The sequence below is a fragment of the Anopheles funestus genome, chromosome 2RL (genome assembly GCF_943734845.2).
Source record: "Anopheles funestus chromosome 2RL, idAnoFuneDA-416_04, whole genome shotgun sequence".
In the NCBI taxonomy this organism is placed as follows: domain Eukaryota; kingdom Metazoa; phylum Arthropoda; class Insecta; order Diptera; family Culicidae; genus Anopheles; species Anopheles funestus.
In genome coordinates this window covers 58,381,914-58,400,578 of record NC_064598.1, presented here as the reverse complement: position 1 = coordinate 58,400,578, position 18,665 = coordinate 58,381,914, and the positions used below count along the sequence as shown (strand labels likewise).

The 18,665-nt window shown below is 40.3% G+C and overlaps 1 protein-coding gene across 3 annotated transcripts; it reads left to right on the top strand.

Moving 5' to 3' along the window:
* Positions 1 to 1,193: 1,193 nt before the first annotated feature.
* LOC125761852 (protein unc-79 homolog) lies at positions 1,194 to 18,649 on the top strand. Of its 3 annotated transcripts, XM_049423392.1 has the most exons (28): positions 1,211 to 1,723; positions 1,938 to 2,057; positions 2,235 to 2,567; positions 3,138 to 3,646; positions 3,798 to 4,920; positions 4,985 to 5,127; positions 5,204 to 5,332; positions 5,406 to 5,501; positions 5,613 to 5,745; positions 6,617 to 6,664; positions 7,424 to 7,503; positions 8,693 to 8,810; positions 8,941 to 9,289; positions 9,434 to 9,606; positions 9,668 to 10,228; positions 10,347 to 10,418; positions 10,575 to 10,720; positions 10,954 to 11,760; positions 13,187 to 13,739; positions 14,294 to 14,703; positions 14,778 to 15,137; positions 15,390 to 15,568; positions 16,316 to 16,470; positions 16,556 to 16,887; positions 16,954 to 17,340; positions 17,415 to 17,593; positions 17,667 to 18,090; positions 18,161 to 18,649. In XM_049423392.1, the coding sequence occupies exons 1-28, from the start codon at positions 1,669 to 1,671 to the stop codon at positions 18,452 to 18,454; spliced, it is 8,268 nt and encodes a 2,755-aa protein (XP_049279349.1). In that variant the 5' UTR covers positions 1,211 to 1,668; the 3' UTR covers positions 18,455 to 18,649. The 3 variants fall into 3 exon arrangements, with proteins under 3 accessions (XP_049279350.1, XP_049279351.1, XP_049279349.1); XM_049423393.1 differs by lacking the exons at positions 8,693 to 8,810; positions 8,941 to 9,289; positions 9,434 to 9,606; ... (12 more) ...; positions 17,667 to 18,090; positions 18,161 to 18,649 and having other exon boundaries at positions 1,194 to 1,723; positions 6,650 to 6,664; positions 7,424 to 8,103; XM_049423394.1 differs by lacking the exons at positions 6,617 to 6,664; positions 8,693 to 8,810; positions 8,941 to 9,289; ... (13 more) ...; positions 17,667 to 18,090; positions 18,161 to 18,649 and having other exon boundaries at positions 1,194 to 1,723; positions 7,424 to 8,102.
* Positions 18,650 to 18,665: the final 16 nt, after the last annotated feature.

Genomic DNA, 18,665 nt, shown 5'->3' with positions numbered 1-18,665 from the left:
ATTTTGCAATATTCCGAAACATCGATCATGAAAAAGCTAAGTAAGTATTTATAGGGCAAGTTTCAAAATTTCATATTAGGTTGAGGAAATTGAAATCCATTATCTTTGCATGAATTTCATGCTTTAATTTTACATGTTTCTACAATTCTACAAGATGGGTCAAAAGTGCACCGTTTTGTTTTAAAATTTGTTGTCATTTTAATGTTAGCTTCATAATGTCTTTCCGATAGAAGATTTGGATATTTTTTTACTCTTTAGGAAAGGCCAGACCCGTGTCTAGACTTTTTGTATTACGTACCCAGATCGTAAGACCTAAAAGACGAAGCGGATTAGATAACCGGTCCTGTCTTGTAGAACTGACGCCGTTTATCAGATACATCAAAATCTTTATTCAACAACTTGCTCAAGGTTGTATTGATATCAATAACTTTTTATTACTCGGCAGTGTCAGAAAAAGGTGATTATCGCTTAGTACCAAGCTCGTACTATATAATAATGTGGCCTAGGGGTTGTCCTTTTCAAGCACAACATCACTTTTGTTGGGCAATTCTGGCCGTAGGTAATAAATCTCATCTGTGGATGGTCCCACGAATCCAAGGATAGCCAAAGCCTGCCATTGGTGGACAGTTGAAGTATCGAAAGAAGACGACAGACTATTCGTGTAATAATTATCCTTTTAATCAGTAAACGAAATTGTTGCTTTTGTCTGGGGGAATCCGTTTAACCGTGTGTGTGATTTAAATACTTTTCAAACACAAACAATTCACATCACAGTCAACGTGATAAATAAAAAGAGAAGGATATAGAAATAGGATATATAGAAGGACATAGAACGTTCAACAGGTGCTGAAGAGGAGACAGACGAGCGTTCGTACTCACGTTACATTCATGTACCGAGTATACCCATTAGCTATATTTTCGGATGCCATCGTATTAGCAAAATATATAAAACCATTGAATTTGAATATTACTATTGCAAATATTGTAAAGCAATTTGATTCACTGGTATGAATACATACTATAAACCATGCTACAGGAATGAGGAAGCACTACTACATACACAGTGAAAAATGTAAACATTCCAGTATATCCATTTTTCCAGGAGCAATGTGCGCATGACTGATTGGAAGAAAAACACAACTGACAGATAGTCGCCTACTAGATAGAGCAAGGGCACGCAGAATACTTCTGCCTCGTAAACAGCTAGAGATTTTACCTTTTCGCAGTGTCGTATGGGAAGTGACCGCGTTTGTAAGCAGTTTTCGCATTCGCGTGACCTAGGCAGAAGGGAGCAAAAAAGAAAAAAAAATAGCAAACGTGTGTGCTGCATTTCCTGCTCATTTACGTAATCGCAATCGAAGTGCAAAAGTGAAGCTGGATTAGATGTGATTTGCACATATGTTTCTTTTCGTTGATTCATAAATGATTTCGATCGGGGTCTGCTATTAATCGGAGTGGGAAATAAACATAAAACATGCATAGTGCAGTCCTACAGAGAATGGATTCTGCTGTAGCTATGGTGTGAAAATTTGCAAAGGGAGTGGTAGCTTCAATGGCGTTGGTTTGAAGTGTTCGAGTGGTTCGCTGATGTGCTTGAAAGTTGTACGGAACAGCGTGTGTATTTTGTTGAGTTTCCCAATTTGTACGACTTAGTGAAAATCTATCCTAATGACGGGGAGCTTCCGGATTCAGCTAATCAATATGAATACCAGAAATGCAGCTTGTAAGTTTAGAGAAGGGACCAGCATGAAAGATATGTGTGGGTAGGTGTGTATGCATGTTTTGTATGAGTGAGAAAATGTATGTTCGATGGGATTAGTGTTTGGATGGAGTTCCCGAGATAAGCAGAGATGTGACCTTAAAGGATCACGGCAGTATATTAATAGTTTTCTTTTAAAATATAAAAAAATGTTTTGTTCCGAATTTTATTGTATTAGTTCAAGCAAAGTTGCGGTGTCTTCACGACTTCCATGTACGCCTGTTGGCCAACCAAGCACCGGGCCCAACCGGGTCTGAAGTTGCTAATACTATCAAATACTTCTCTCAAACCTTACTAAGTAAGTAGTATAAGAAACCTATGGGGTAAATATATAAATATAATTTTTAGAAATTGTTGCTGACTGGAAAGACAAACCAGCTAAGCGTATCAAACGAACTGGTTTAAATGTTCGTTCTATTGTTGAAATGTTCTTACCAATACCACGAAGCATTCACTAGGTTCCCTTTTGTTGCAGCTGTCCTAAAAGATGTACCGTGCTCACCATTGGAAATGATCAAGGATCCTTCATTGGATCAAATACGCATGTCAAGCTATCCTAACTTGGAGTACCAAAATCTCTACAATGCACTCACAATGCTGTTGGATGTAGCCTCCAACATCCAGTCCGGGTTACAACTTTTCGGGAAGGCTTTTCTACAATGCTTGGGATGTATACTGCCATTCCTTGACAGAGATCTTATCGATAATCTACCTTATCTCACCGCATCGAGTATTTCTGTTCTGCCTTCTACGCTACACCAGGACATTATCAACTACTTGTGCTACTATATTCTTCCTTTCACCATCAGTAAGTATGAGTTTTTTTTGTTTCTATCGTCAACCATGGCGCCATTGTTTCGGACACACAAGAGCAATGTGAAGCTATTTTGGTTTTTGTGTCACTCTGGAAGGTGTCGGCTATGTTGTGCTATTTTTGCAAGGCCATCCAAGAAGTAAGGAAACGGATATGTGCCCTGCAGGTCATTTGAAGCGATGTTTAATTCTACACCACCCATTGCAAAACATTGCTCTTACCACAAAAACTCAAATTGAGCCAACTACAGTAAAATTCCAAACGACCATCATGACAATCATTTTTTGAACAAAAAAAAAACCGTGTTCTGTTGTGGTGTTCAACCAAAGCGGTTAAGGAAATGGCTAAAAAACATGAAAACGGTTTCTTGTAAACATAAGACCTTTAACCATTAGTTGCATTTGTTTTTTTTGGGACTTTGTTTCCAGAGTTGTAAAAAAATGTGTCTTTAACACCGCAGCAGCTCATCAACATAATGTACTCCTAACGTAAATTTCCACCAAATAAATATCTATATCGTTTATTGTTTTCCTGCTCGTTCTGTTAAACTTCCATAATATGTAGCGCGCCAAAGTGACGACGATCAGGAATGCCACGCGTGCCAATCGGTATCGGCCGTCATTATGCTCGTTTTCCAGTACTCCACCAATCCGGCCCATCATTGCCAGCTGCTCGAATGTTTAATGCGCTTGAAACACAACGTCGCCAAAGATCTTCTGTGCGTCATCGGGTATGGGACGGCAATGTCGCGTGCGTCTGCCGCCAAGCTGCTGTTCTACTACTGGCCTGCCTTCGATCCGAACCTGTTCGATCGGAAGGGGCTGCTGTGTAAGTTCACCAACGATCTAGTGCCGTTCGTCTGCCAGCGTGAATCGTGCCCAAACGCAGGCAACGCAGAAGCCGTTAAGGTATGCTACGATCACTGCATCAGCATTCTGTACGCATCGGATGCGCCACCGCCGCTCTACTTGTGCATCGAGTGCGCCAATGAGATACATCGCGATCATCGGAATCTTACTTTCGGTGACATTTTACATCCGATGCAGCAGGTTTCTATGGTGTGCGAGAATAAGGTAAGCAAGTAGATAGTGCGGGATTTACATTGCTCAAAAAATTGTTCAAGTGAGCGAGATCTTGAGACATATACAGTACCTAATTGAGGTGTCAGTTTATAGTTTATACTATCTTTACCAGTAATCCGAACATTGTTCTCTCCGATTTTAGAATTGTCGATCACACGAGAAATCGGCCGTATCTATCTGCTTTTCCAACGAGTGCGCTAGTTACAATGGCAACCATCCTATACGGTACTGTCTTCAGTGCCACGGTAATAGACACAATAGTCGCCGTGGTATCGATCATATTGTTCATCGAAGCCTGCCACCAATGATGATGATGGATGCCGAGATGCAAACGTATCTAGTGGAATCGGTAATTAGTCTGCTGCGCGAAGCTAAGCCGCTCAATGTGGACTTTCGTAAGGATTCGGCGAATTTAGAATCGAAGGCAAATGCTTCGGGCGCGAATGGAGGAGAACAACAAGTCGATATTTTAACACTGGAAGAGCGCCAACTACTTGGGCGCTATGGGATATGGTTGTTGGTCGGACGCTGTACACCAACGGTTGATACGCCGGTAGAAATTTTGGGTCGCCTGTTGTCGATGCTCTTCCATTGGTTCCACGTGACCGCTTATTCGTACGACGGGCAAACTGAGATTACTTTAGAAAAGCTCAAACAAGATCATATCTGTAGCTGGCTGAAGGAGGTACGCATCAGTCACTATAAAGAGTTTATTGATTGTTTGCTACCGCATCCGCCCGAGTACTCGCGCGTCGGAGGACACTGGGATTCTCTAGCTTCGCGGACGTCACATCTGAAGGAAGGGCTACAACGACTGATTTGTCTGATACCGTACGAAATTATCACCCAGGAGATCTGGGACACGGTGATGCCCCACTGGATGGAAGCGATTACGAACGATGTTCCGGAAAAAGAGTTGATCGAGTTGAAGATCGTACTGAACAAAATATTAGATGCGGAAATGTCACCGCTAGGGTTCGACGCAAGAGCGATGTACAACTTTGTAGCGATAAGATTTGAGAAGACGACGGCCAAGGTGCAACAGCAGGCTTTGTATTGGTTGCAGAATCTAACCAAGTTGGAGATCGTCATTCCGTTGCCACAACTGTTTGCGATGTTTGGTGACGGTGTTAGAATCATGAAGCACGGAGTACAGGCTGAAATAAACAAAACCAAAGATTCGAGTCGCGGTGGTTCTAGTGGTGGAAGTGGCACCAAATACGCGAAGGAGCGTGATTTACAACCACCGAGGCGAAGTTCCATATGTAAGTATGCCGTTCGTTTAATTTGTTACACACGATACTATGCACGATTTTTCCGACACCGTAGCTCCTGTGGTCGAAGATGAATCGGGCAACACTTCGGCCATTTCGGACGATGAGGTACCCATGAGCAAGTGCATGGAATTTTCGACCGATGCCGAACACAATCTCACATGTTGCGTACTGATGTTAGATATTTTGTTGCGACAGGTGAGAGGAACCGTGCCGCATTAAATTCAAATCCCTTTTTTGTCATGTTACACAAGTTTGTTGTTTGCATTTTTAGATGGAACTTCAGGAAATTGAGATGCATTCAGGCATTTACACGACAGTTGCCGAAAACGTGTGCCGTTTGCTCAAGTGCATGGTAACAGCCGCCAACGTAGGCATGGGTAATCACAGCTGCAGGCTGATGGTAAGCAAGGATCTGTTTGTATAGGCATCTTTCGAACGATGAAAATTGGCTTTTTGTTTTATGTATGCAACAGGATTGCGCATATTGCGAAACGTCTGTTATGTGGCATCAGCTTTCGACTAAATTGGTTCAATATCTCGCTCCGGTAAATCCTGTCAATCCGCCAGATGTAAGTGTTTGATTTTACCAACTACATAAAAAGGGTGTTTACGTATTTATTATAAACCATAGAATTAATTCAAAAGCTAATGTACATCAATCGCTCTCCCATGCGTTATAGCCTCCCATGCAGACCGTGATTGATGATGAAAAAATCCGCAAAAGCCCTCCCGAATTGGAAAAAGAAGTAAAATCCAACGAACGCGATATGTCTCTTTCGATGGCGCCATTGCACATACCGCTTGGTCCATTAGGTAAGATATCCATGCAACATAGTTTAAATCCAGAGCCGTTTTTAGTTAGTACAATATTTTATTTTTTGTTTTACCTTTCGGTACACTTGATGATTTTGAAAGATTTTACGTTTGTGTAGCATCATGTTTTCAATCTGCAACATAGACGGATATTTGTATGATGGACAAACCGGGTTATTTAGTGAAATGTAATATGTAAATGAAGTTGACTCTCTGCTGCGATGAAATATGTGTAAATCAAGGCATATTGTCTTATAACTTGCTTAGTAATACCTTGAAAGTAGTATCAACAAAAACAAGAAATAATTAAAGTAATTTCATTCCATCATATGGATTAATGTGGAGTTGTAGGGTTACAAGTATTACAGCGAATGAAAGAAAAAGAAAAGAATTAAAGCTAGTGCCGTAATAAATATTGCAGCTATAAACTATCTTCTGTAGGTGTTATAATTCTTTGCCCCATTGTTTGTGGCGTAGATAGAAATAAAGATACATTTTTCCAAAGTCATTCGTAATAGTTTTTGTGCCCAGCAGTAAAGTCCTTCAAAACAGTATTACTTTCGATCCAATATATTTCTGTAATGTAAATAAACGTGATGTGTGAAAATGAAAAAAACTATAACGTCCATAAATATTATACTCGTTGTGTTTAGAAAACGAAAAAATAATCGCGATATCGTTCATCCATTCCTAATGTACATGTGTATATGTCTCTTTTTCGTTTTTATATCAACCGATACACATCAAAATACCATAAAAAACAAACACTCAAAAATCGTCTTTTTGAACACGAACACTCAACAAAATAATGAAATACATTCGTACGAACAAAATACTTCAAAAATCAAAACCAAACCAAAAAAAATATAAGTCATGCCTTCTATTCTTGATGATGCCGGAAAAGTCATTATTATGGCAGGTGAATGTCTTCTATCATTGTACAGTTTTCTTTGCATTTTATTTGTTAATTCAATGCCTTTGCAATTAAAAATTTAACTATTTTATAGGTCAATTTTGTACAGCTAATACTTCGAGCGATAACGTTCTATTGTTGTCCTCAATAAAAAAAAACATCATTTATGTATTAACTTGCATTAGCTTTATAGAAAAAACTTTTATTGGCAACTTCCTTGTGTTTCAATGAACACTTTCGCTAGTTTTTGCCTAATAAAATTGTTTTTGGAGTAGTTTTGCTATAGCGACAGTAGAAACGTTCAAATTTGCTTTTGCGTAGTAGAATTTTTGTATCGTAAGAATCGTAAGATTCTTGTAATAAGTACAGCTATAAATTTTAGAAATTTTCACTCTTTGTTAAATTGTTTGTTTGTTTGTTTGTTACCTGCGTAGAACACATAACACAATAATTTAAATAAACTACCTAGAAATAGTGTACACCTTTAGTATGGAACAGGGGAGATAGTGTCGGTAGTATTGTTTCTGCATGTAACCAGTAGATGGGCTTATGGGGTATGGGCCTATTTGTGAATGTTTAAGCCGCCGTTAGTAAGTTTTTGCTTCACATATTTATGATGCACCTGAATAGGTATTAGCTTGCAGGATGACTGAAAGGAAGCGTTTTTGTCTTTATATTAATATGCTCTTTCTGTTTCTTTCCATTTCTTTCTTCCCATTCTTTCTTTCAAATGTTAACGTAAATCATCAAACTAATTGCATTTAGGTCCAGTGCCGGTAGCAGTTCCACAGCCGGAACCTCACTCGGTTGGTGGTGTATTAGTACATATGCCGCATGTTTGTTCTGTATGTATTATATTAACTGTCTTCTATCTTCTAATGCAATCGCCACAGTGTAAAAAACCCCACACACACACATCCAAATCTAGCACATCTATCGATCAATTCTAAACGAAAAACGTGTAAAGTACAATTGTTGACCGTATAGACGGTCAACGGATGCCACATCACATTCATGCAACGCAAAAGATATTTTGCTTTTATTCTCATCAAATTGAATTAGCACTTTGCTATATTTGTTTTCTTTCTGTTTGCTAGGTGTGTTTAATTTAAGATTGTATTAACAACCAGATTTATTATGCAAACAAAAAAAGATAACTTTGTAGCAGCATTGCAGCTTTTCAATGGAGGTTGGATTAACATTTTACAATGATCAGATTTGATACATAATTAGTTGGTTACCCCTCATCGCTGGCCATTGTTTTGCTAATTCTTGACCGGCCCCATGAAATGGACTGGGCTCACATGACCTTAGCCCACATAGAGCAATTTTTCTCGGACAGTTTCACAATGTCTATAAATGTAAAACGTTTTTAAATTAACCCACATTTTTAATCAACAAAAAGAATGTTAATTACTATATTGTGGTATAAACGGCTTTAATGGTTAGAATTGAAACAGTAGAAAATCAAATCATTTCACTTGGTTTTGTTTTGTGTAAATAGTAAGAAATTAATACTATTGATGGATTTCTTACCTAAACTATTCTAACTTACGATGTAGCGGTGTTTATTAAATAAACGTTCACCATGTGAATAAATTCAAAATTTCGTATACCTTATCATTACTTATTTCACAAAACTGAGAGCAGATTAAAAAGATTGCTTTTTTGTCGTTCTTTTTCATTACTCACGTGCTCTACTTCAAATGTGTCTCTTTACTCAATTAGTTGTTTTTTTTTGTTTTATTCTTGAATCTTTGGTCTATCTCTTTTCGTCCTCTTTTACTGGGATTATGTTATTTTATTTTCTGGTCTGTCTACGTGGTGTGTTAAACTGTTTACTTATAATATCTTATCTAAAATCAAGCTAAGCTCGTACAGATGCCACATTTGTTTCACTACTTGTCCAAACAAGATGTTCGATATACTTGAAACATGCGTTTGATGTCATAGTTTGTGGAGGAAAGAGCAATACATGAAGTGTTGCGCACCTTATATAGCATAAGAGTGTTAACATCCTGTCGTTATGTTTAGATCATGACCGCGACAGTGGAAACCGTGTCGGAGCAACTTGACCTGGCTGCAATAATGCCTTCGGAAAAGGTGGTACCGGCGGTGGCACGGTCGGTCACTTTATCGGAAGCTGATGTTGGTAAGTATATAGTGTTAAGTGCCATAAGCCTGCAGATTGTAACTGAAGCTAATATTATTTTCAAATGTTTGTTAAATGTTAACAATGAGATGTTGTACTACTTTCACCCTTTATACCATATATCATCTAGCCACTGCTACGGTACAGATCGCCAAACCAAACGTGATTGGTGAAAGCAGTTCGGAAGGAGGTGGTCTAGATTCGGAAAACCTCGAAGGGTCACATCCATTCGACGGGGACGAAGAGTTCTGGCACACTTCGGTGGGCAAATTCAAATTCTCAATCGACACGTTGCCTCAGTCTTTACAGTTTATCTATCAATTGCTAAAGGAAATACCTAACATTGATAAAGCCGACATATTGTACTATGTTTTACAATGCTTGAACGTAATGGTGTTGCACGGGGATGCGTTCGTAAAGGCTGCTCGCGACAATCGCGGATTCTTCATCTGGTGTCAGGAGAATATGCTTATCAAAAAGTGCGTAACTATTACTGCTGTAAAATCGGTTATACTCGTTTCCTTACATATATCCACACGCCAGCCGCGTGATCTATGCTCAGTCTTCGGAACTTTGTTACAGTAAACAACGTGTGATTAAAAGTTTAATACTTATGCTTGCAGCTTATGGGAACTGTGCACCGCCGCGCAATCCCACATTTGTCAAGTAACAGTGCCAACCTTACTGCACTGCATCACACTTCCAATGGGATCGGATGTATTTTGGAAAGTTATTCAAGAAGCATTCCACGATGCTGACTGGAGAGTTCGGTTCGAGGCAGTAGAAAGAGTGACAGGTATATTGGAAGTTTTGCAACAATGCGAAAAGGAAGGAGGTTACAATTGTTTTGCTTTCAGTTATTACAAGATTCATGGACAGCACTCCTTTGCGCGCAGAAGTTAGTCTACAAACATCGCTGGCCACGGCCTTTTGTCATCTAATTGCGGCATGCGATGATATCAACGTACATGTTGCCCAACGTGCTACTTTATATCTTGGAACTATTCACGACTACGCGATCCAGGCGCTACTGTACTGTCTTGAAAGCCAGTTTGACAAATTCATTATCGATCGACCGGTGGTTTTGCAGTCGATCTATCAGCTGCACAATTCGCTGTCCGACCGTAAGGTGCTAACATGGGATTTCTTCCTGAATCGCTTTGATACACTGTTTGTGGAAGCACAAGTGAATCTGGAGCGTGTGGGAGATATTTCCTATTTGCGCGATCTACGAAACAGTGAAAACGGAAGTGAGATCCTTTCGACGAAGATAAACAAAGCACGAGAAGCTCTTAGCCAATCCGATACAACCGGAAGCATGTCAAAGACGTTAAGCGCTTCCTTCGGTACCAAATGGCCTTACAAACGTACGATGTCCGCACCGGCCACAATAATACCGCGACAGGAATCAAAAATCGGTATGTCATCGTTGGGCACGTTTGCACCACATCACGATGTGGCGCCAAGGCTCTGTGCTTTTTTAAACTATGTGGCATTAATTTTCCTCTCACGTACCATGGGTTGTTGCATTTACAGAAAAGGAAAAAGTCTACAGCCGCCAAGTGTCTGCACCGATTTTGAAACGGAAAAGTTCTCGTTTTGGGTTAGGTGAGAGACTGTTACCAGCCAGCCGTACGGAAGTGGCATAAGTATTCAATGTATTCATTTTTGTCATTTCCGACGAATGTTGCTGGCTATTGGATTCTGTTTCTTTTTGTATTCTTTGCCCAATTAAATACTTCCACTTTCGTCGGTGTTTTGCAGATGGACATGTTCATTCGATCAGTGGACAGAACGAAGATTTTCACTTGGGCAGCCTGTACCGAGTGATCGATCTGGAAGAAGCAGACAAGGAAACGATCCACCTGCTTGTCTTTCTACTAATGCAGTTCATGTCCCGGCCCGATCTGGTAAGCGTGCGGCGTTCGGTGCATTTATGCTAAAGTAACTTTTCGTTCTTATTGATTCTGCTTTATTCCTTTTTTACTCGTTCTCTCTTTCCATTTTCTATACCCGGTGCGTGCCGCTCTGACCTGATACTCTTTTGAATGTTTTTCTTCATTTTTCTTTGATCAAATTCGGTACTCGGATTTCATGCGCAATGATGCACACGCCGTTTGTATGTCTGTACGTCGAAATGAAGGCTTATCCCACGGATGAGAAACCACTGTTCAAAATTCAGTCAATCGTGCTTCGGCACCTGTATCTACTTTTGGGCTACAATCAAGGGGAGAAGTTCTTCCACGTGCCGCCGGCTCGCCTTCGCTGCTCATCCGTATTCAACGCATTTATGGCCAATCTCCCGCAGGTGCTCGATCAGAACCACCAAATGGGCTGGTTGCTACTGCCGACCGTCATTCAGCTGCTGCTTTACGCACCAAATCAGGCGAACGGTGCCCTTATGCCGCCGGGCGCTGGTAGTGGAACAGATCAAAATCACCACAATAATGTAGTAACGTACAATTTTTCCATTTGGTATCTGGAGCCGCATGTTCGTCGTAACTGGTTGATGTCGCTGCTGGTCATTTTGTACAAGTACCAGTATAATCAGGCATCAATGGCCGATCAGGTGCAGAATTTGATACGTCTTGTTATCAACTCGCTCGATGCACAGTTCCATAAGTGTCGTCGCATACCGACCACCATCATTATGGACTATTCGGCGACACGCTTACGCAACCAAAGTCAACCGTCGCTAGGAACCACTTCGGAACTTGGGGATGAAAAACGCACAATAAATGACAGCAGCCCTCCGTACAGCCCACTGCAAACAACCAACCTTTCCCTGTACGGCTGTGAGGAATCCTCCAAAGGGCGTTCCTCCAGAGGTAAGGCTGGCAGCAAGGTGCGTAAGCACCCTGAGGTCGATGGAGATGATACCGAATCAGAGCTGGTAGTCATACCGGAAAGCGACGTGAGCGACAGTACGATTCAGGAAAGCAGTGTGCAGGTACGTCTATAAAAGTCTCAATAAATTTTCAGGTACATGGTGAATACATTTATTACTACATCTCTTACTGCGTTTGGTTCTGCATCTCTCTCAAAGCTTTAATTATTTCAATTTGCAAATTTGGTTCCACACGACAGGACCGGATATCAAATCACAACCTAATCGTCCCTCCGTAGTAAGGTCTGATTATCCGGCTATGTGGTAAAAATAAGTCTAATAAGCCAGAAATGGGCCGGCATGACCTATAAGGTCCTTAAGCCAAGAAGAGCGAAATAAATTCTGACATATTTATAATTGATTACCCTTTTCCGTATGTTGGAGGTATTAACACGCACTCGTCAAATATTAGTTTCTTCTTCTGCTTTCTTTGTGGTCCTTTATTGTACTGTGGATAATCTCAAGAGGTCCTGGCCAGTCAATAATGGCTATTCTTGACTTAATTAATCAGTAGCGAGACAGTCAGTCTTGCGCACGAGGGTATGGTCCGGATGGGAATTGAGGTTCGGTCCTGCCGTGTAGAGACCTGCCTTGCTACCATCTCTACTACCGGGCCGCCCCCAATACTTTAGACCCTTGTATTTTCATATACAAGATGTCAGAAAGCATGGACGATTTTAATACACCTGAATCATGGAAGAGAATAACTTGCATGCCCTTGGATACAGTAAACAAAATTAGGCATGAATTAGTGGTTGTTTTTCATTAAATCTTGTTGGTAGTAGGGAATTTAAAGCCTGTATTTGTTTGTAAAATCATTGAATTTGATAAACAGCAGCGGATCTAACGGTGGGCGGAGTAGGCGGGCGCCTAGGGCCCCGTCGTTTGGAGGGGCTCCGAAAGAAGACAGAACATTTCATACGTAACGGAGCCCGAGCACATTAACGACTGTTTTCCAAGGAATGATTTGGACAGCCGAGGCCCCAGCACTATCAATGGGTTGTTCTTCCTTGAAAACCATATGTACAGGTTTGCGAGTGTGTTTTGGCTAACAGTATTTCACTGAGCACTTCCCCCCCCCCCTCCACGGTCATCGTTTGCGTAGCTGCAGGTGCCCCGAGCAGATGCAATAGGGGCCTCCAAAAATGACTCCCTCCCCTCCGGTCAGCACTTTTGAAAACAGTTAAATCCCCAGTCATTTTTTTTTTTCAAAATTCAGTTTATCGACAGTGCGACCTTACTTTTGGGGTCCCGATTAGCATTCCGCTTAGGGCCTCCGACAAGCTTGATCCGCCACTGTTGATAAATACAAAGATTTTATATTTCTTTGCGAAACTGTCATTTATCCCGACCACACTGTATAACTTTTATGTATATTTAGGACTGGAAATATATTAATTGATTATTTTGTTTAATACAGGTTTTTTGAAATCAACCTTCTTTTTTACTAATACGTACCATTAATTCATTCTTTTTTTACTAATAATAGGGTTCCCTGGAAGATACAGCAAGCAATGACGATGATTCGAACGCCTTAAAACCAGACGCAGGAGGCAAAGTCAAGGAAGGTTTAGCTAGTTTGAGCCGAACAAATCTCTCCATAATCTGCGGTGCTCCAAAGATTGCTGCAGGTGTACAGCAACATCCACCGCAACAGACAAAATCCAAGAAATCCCATCAAGCGACTATGTCCATGTCGCTTGAGCAAACAGATGCCGCATGTAGCAGTAATGTGAACAGTAAAGAACCCGAGAAAGCTTCCACTGTTAATAAGCCGGAAAAATCCGAAAAGACAAGCAGTAATATTTTCCGAATGCCTTCGGCTTTTCAAATGTCGTCCCAAAAATGCTCCGTTCAGGAGGGTGTACGGATGATGGTCACATCGTCAATGCTAGGACAACCAAAAGCTCAGGCAATTTTGAATCCCTTTGCTAATGTGCAGAAAGCAATTGTTGTGACGCAAAGTACCAGCAGTGGTAGCAGCATGTCTAATGGATCAAAGGACGCTGTATCAAAATCACACACGCCGTGTGCTAAAGAAGGTAAGAAACGAAGGTGAAAATGAAACATACGGGACATGTAGTTGAATTGACAAGAAATATTTCATTGTCGATCAGTTGCAACTAAACAAAAGATATGTTTGTAGCAAAATTTGCAAAAGTCATTATAAATAACGGCTGGTAGTGTTGTTGAATATTCACAGGACAGAATCGGTATTCAATCGAAACCGAATCGTTGTGTGTTTCGCAACTTTCGCTAGCTTTGATGATAAAAATTAGTGAATAATGAATTGTGGGTTTTTTATGTGCAAGGTCTTATTTTAATTTGAGAATAAGATCAATATTTTTTAATTAAACTTTATCGTCTTATATTATTCACTTCAATAGTGAATTTTTATTTATTTTATTTACCATCATCGGTACAGTAATTTCCGAACAGTACGGATCATCTTACATCCGTTTAAATGCTACAATGAAATTAGGTGTTATACTACATAACCAAATTTTCTACACATTTTTTTAATTCATGACTTATACTAATACAGATTGCCCTAATTAAAAATGTGTTTTTTCTGGTTTTTGTTCCATTTTAATAGATGAACTTGTAGTTTGCAAAAAACCTGCAAACGCAACAAACACTAAAGTGGATTCTGAACAAATGAGCTTCGAAGTGGTTTCAGATTCTACGAAAGCAAAGTTATCTGCCGAAAGTTTGATAACTCCTGCTACAACTAATATCATACAACCCGCAGAAAATAGTGAACGCAAAACGTCGCTTTTAGATGCTACAATAGATTCTTCTACAACATCAAGTATTAAACCCAACATTTCAGCCGGTTTAGCTAAAAGTTTACTGCAGCAGTTACCAATTCCAACACCAGAACGATTATTGCCTATCGGACAGTATGCTACAGAAAGTGTAAGCACTATTGTGGAGAGAGTACGCGAAGGATTGACCATACCGGAAACAACGAGTTCCAACGATACAACCGATGATCGATCTGATGTAAGTAGACTTTTCGAATGATGAAATTTATGAATGAAACTTGAAAAAATAAAACCTGATTTGTTCCATATTAGAGTGCTGCCAGCTGCTGCCATGCACGTGACGTATCGTCATCGTCTCCTCGGAAGTTAAAAAAGCAGAGTGCTCTAGAGTCTCCACCGCAAGCTCTGGTTAATGAGAATGGATTCGGTCAAACTGGCAGATCTACCATTAGCAGCGCTTTCTGTGCGCATGCCCAACAAGAAAGTGAACCAGTCATAGCTGGGGATACTAAAAAGGATAATCAACAAACACAGAAACATTCAAGGCGAACGAAAATGTTCAGTGACCAGAAAGATACACGTGTTAAGTATGCTGGATCTTGGGCACCGGATGCTAAAGAGGATGGATCAGAAATTGATGAACCAGAGAGCTCGTCATGTCCCGAAAAATCAGTAAGTATGTAGGTAGGCATATGTAGATCACATTGTGTGTTGTTGCAGTAAGAAACAGAAAATATTGGTATTTTTTCTATTTTAAGTCATGATAACTTAACAGTCATTAGAGGTAATTGCATCAAATGCACTATGGCACTTGATAAATGCTGTATAAAAGTGTTACAATTCCGATCCGATTCGAATTCCGATGGATCTTATACCAAAAGTTATGCATCTTATAACGTTTTATCTTCCATTTCTATTTTACAGAGTAGCCTACGTATTGGAGATGAGTGTATTTGCCATCGGTGTACCGAATGTGGAGCAGTAAAAGAAGAGTACACCGACGAGGAAATGGGAATTATGCTAATTGTTCTTGGCACCTTCATCCATCGAGAACCTTCTCTTGGGGCACCGTTCTTACCAGAAATATTAACCATCGTCTCAAGGTACGCATAAAATATTTAAGTATTTCTTCTTTAAAATGTATAAATGTATTTATAACGTATGATGGTAGATTGGTGGTAGAAAAGGGTGCTAGAAGTTTGCCATCCGCCATCACCTGACATGGCCATTGTCATTCGTACTAGTCTGGTAAGCCTGGCCGTGATACCCAAAGAGGTTTATCCTTGCTATGCTGTTATTAGCAGCCTTGATATCAATGTAGAGATCGAAGGAGTGGAGCTTTAGTTCTATAGTTGTTTCAGTGACGAGCTTTCTCTTGGTTAAACTTTCTTCAGGGTCCGTATGCATTCTGATTTGTTGAATGTTTCGAACCGGCTCCCAGTATTGTTTCTTAGTGTGTTGATTTTTTTTTCTTCGCGTCTGAGCCATATAAGTATATTCTTTTGCGCATGTTCGCGTTCTATACCGCTGCTGAATTGCCCTGTATGCGCAGTTCTTACGATCGGTCACTTGTACACTCTCTTCGTCGAAGTAGCCAGTAGCCAATCGTCTCGGTCGGATGATTACATCCATCTTAGAGCTTGCGTTGTTTCACCACAGAGGGCGGTAATATCGTATAAAGGATCCCGAAGGAACCCACGTGTCGAAGCGGGATACGCAGTTTTTTGAACGCAACACGCCGAGAAGAAATATAAGTGATTTTTTTTAACGATTGTTAATAAACGTCTTTAAAAGAAATGGTAATCAATAAATAAATAAGTAATTTTCTAATCCTACCCATCTTATTTCAGAATTTCTTTACATCCTACATTTCCTTGGCGTTGCGAAAGTCTTACTCATTTGCCAGGTGGTTCACAGTCGGTTGCACATCAATTTATTCGTTGCGTACTGCATCAGCTTGCTCCAAATGGAGTATTTTATCAAGTTTTTTTAACTCAAAAAGATGGTAAGTATGTTTTATTCAGAGTTAATCATTCATTTTAATCGTGTATATAAGCTAATTATCTTTCAAACACACCTTTATTACACAGAAATAACACGCAAGCGATTCTATCGCAGTGTTTCCAACAGCTTGAATGATTTTTCCGAGCTAAACCCAACCAGCCCGATACAAATGCTTGCCGAGACATTAAATGCTAAGAAAACACTGCCGATTGATCTGTTGCCAGTGATCTTCCGCAATTTAGGCGAGTATCTACAGTGTGTGCCAATAGACTGCATAGCGGGCAGCGTGTGGCTACCGGTGATACAAGCACTGGATAGTTTACTGCGCCGTGTTATTTTGATATTAGGCAACATAAGTGGTTCCGAGCATCTGCTTGACATTATGGTAGCCCTATTGAAAGTACCACAACTTTCGAAGGTAAAATGATATTCGAACTACAGCCAGCATACTTTTATACTAATGTTACACGTACACGTTTTTCAGAGCATATTGGAACCGTTTTCTAAGATAATAAGCTTCGCCATACAGAATCTACATTTGACGCAAAGAGTATTGGTTGACATCTGCAGCTTAAGCGGACGAGCGTTTGCCAAGGAGCGTGACAAGTTGTACCTCGGAAGACAGATTGTGTTTGATCTGGTGCAAGCATTGAAGTTTAAAATTAATGTACCGGATGATAATCTTTTACTTTTGGTTGGGTTTCTGCTACAAGACGCAGGTGGAATTTTACCTCCAGGTATCATCGGAGAGATTTCCGGTGGTGAATCGTTCGTGCATGCGAACTGCAACATTTCCGAATGCATGCGGCAACCTTATCTGAATGATATACTGGAGTTTTTGGCGGATTTTCATACACTGAGTAAAATTAAGGTAAGCGGAATCTCCATTTCACATTAGAACGAAGTAATGTTACCATATTCCTTTTTGGGTTTTTTTTATTTTAGAATTTGAAAGCGCCCAGCACCACTCCAGGATTATGCGAAGATACAATAGGCGGCGTTTTGAAGGGTGCTATCGCACAATATCTTGCACTTGAAATGTCTCGAGGAAACTCAAAAGATAGTCGTACGGTTTCCAAATATCTGCCATGGCTAAACAATGCACCATCATCATTACAACAAGGGTAAATACACCTATGAAAATGATCAACAATTATGTAGCAAGCAGTTTAACTTGGTATGTTTATGATTTTACAGACCGAAAGAGTTTACAGAGTGCGTTGGCCATATGCGGTTGCTTTCCTGGCTTCTAATGGGATCCTTAACACATACGGCATTGATCGTCAGGCGCATTGGTGCCGGTACGACGGCTCCACATCAAAATCACTTGCGAAGCAGTGCGCTCATCATTCAGCCAGTGCCACAGGAAGCTAGTTGCCACATTGCAGATCATGTGCAAGTGATTTTTGCCGGCTTTGCCGAACAGTCGAAGACTTCGGTCTTGCATATGTCTTCTTTGTTCCATGCGTTCACTTTGTGTCAGCTTTGGACGGTTTATCTTGAGCAGGTCGCTAGCTTAGCGGCAATATCTTCAGAAGCATATAATACCACTCTAAGCGTGCTATTCGAGTTTTGGGCAAAAGTAACTCCCTGCATTCTCCAATTGGTGTCACACTCCAAGGTAACATGGATTTGTTTGATAAAAGATCATTCGACGCAGTTATTACAATAATTATCTATCTCTATCTTAGCTGTCGGAGAGCGTTAATCTTCATTTTCTCGGACTGCTGGAATCATTGAAGGAAACTAGATCTACCATATTGGCCAAGTTGCTACCCCTCTGGACACCAGTACTTTCGTCTAATACGCAACTGTCGGGGACGCTTCACGTGCGTTTGCAAAACTGTCGCGATGCCGTTCCAAACATCGAAGAACAGGATTTTCACGTGTCGGAAGCACTGTTGAAATGGTTACAACGACTTCAGTTCAAAATGGGACAGATCGAGCTCCAATCATCTACAGCAACACAGTTCTATTCGATTTAAAAAGGTTTTACCGTGTGAGTTGAAACTGACCTTTACCGTAATGATTGTCACTGAAAATGGTCTTAATATATTCAAATAAGTGTTAGTGTGGTACACTCTTTGTGTAGTTATTTGCTGATAGTCATTAGCAAATTCAGATGTAGATGTTTAGAAATCATTGAACAGAAATAAAATACATGATGATTGCAATTGGAATTTCATATCTTACTTT

Bases quoted from the DNA above. Each gene is read 5' to 3' on its own strand.
- LOC125761852 (XM_049423392.1), top strand. From the start codon at position 1,669: ATGACGGGGAGCTTCCGGATTCAGCTAATCAATATGAATACCAGAAAT. The intron at 11,761-13,186 runs GTACGTCTATAA...TACTAATAATAG, and splicing joins TTCAGGAAAGCAGTGTGCAG to GGTTCCCTGGAAGATACAGC. The intron at 13,740-14,293 runs GTAAGAAACGAA...CCATTTTAATAG, and splicing joins CACGCCGTGTGCTAAAGAAG to ATGAACTTGTAGTTTGCAAA.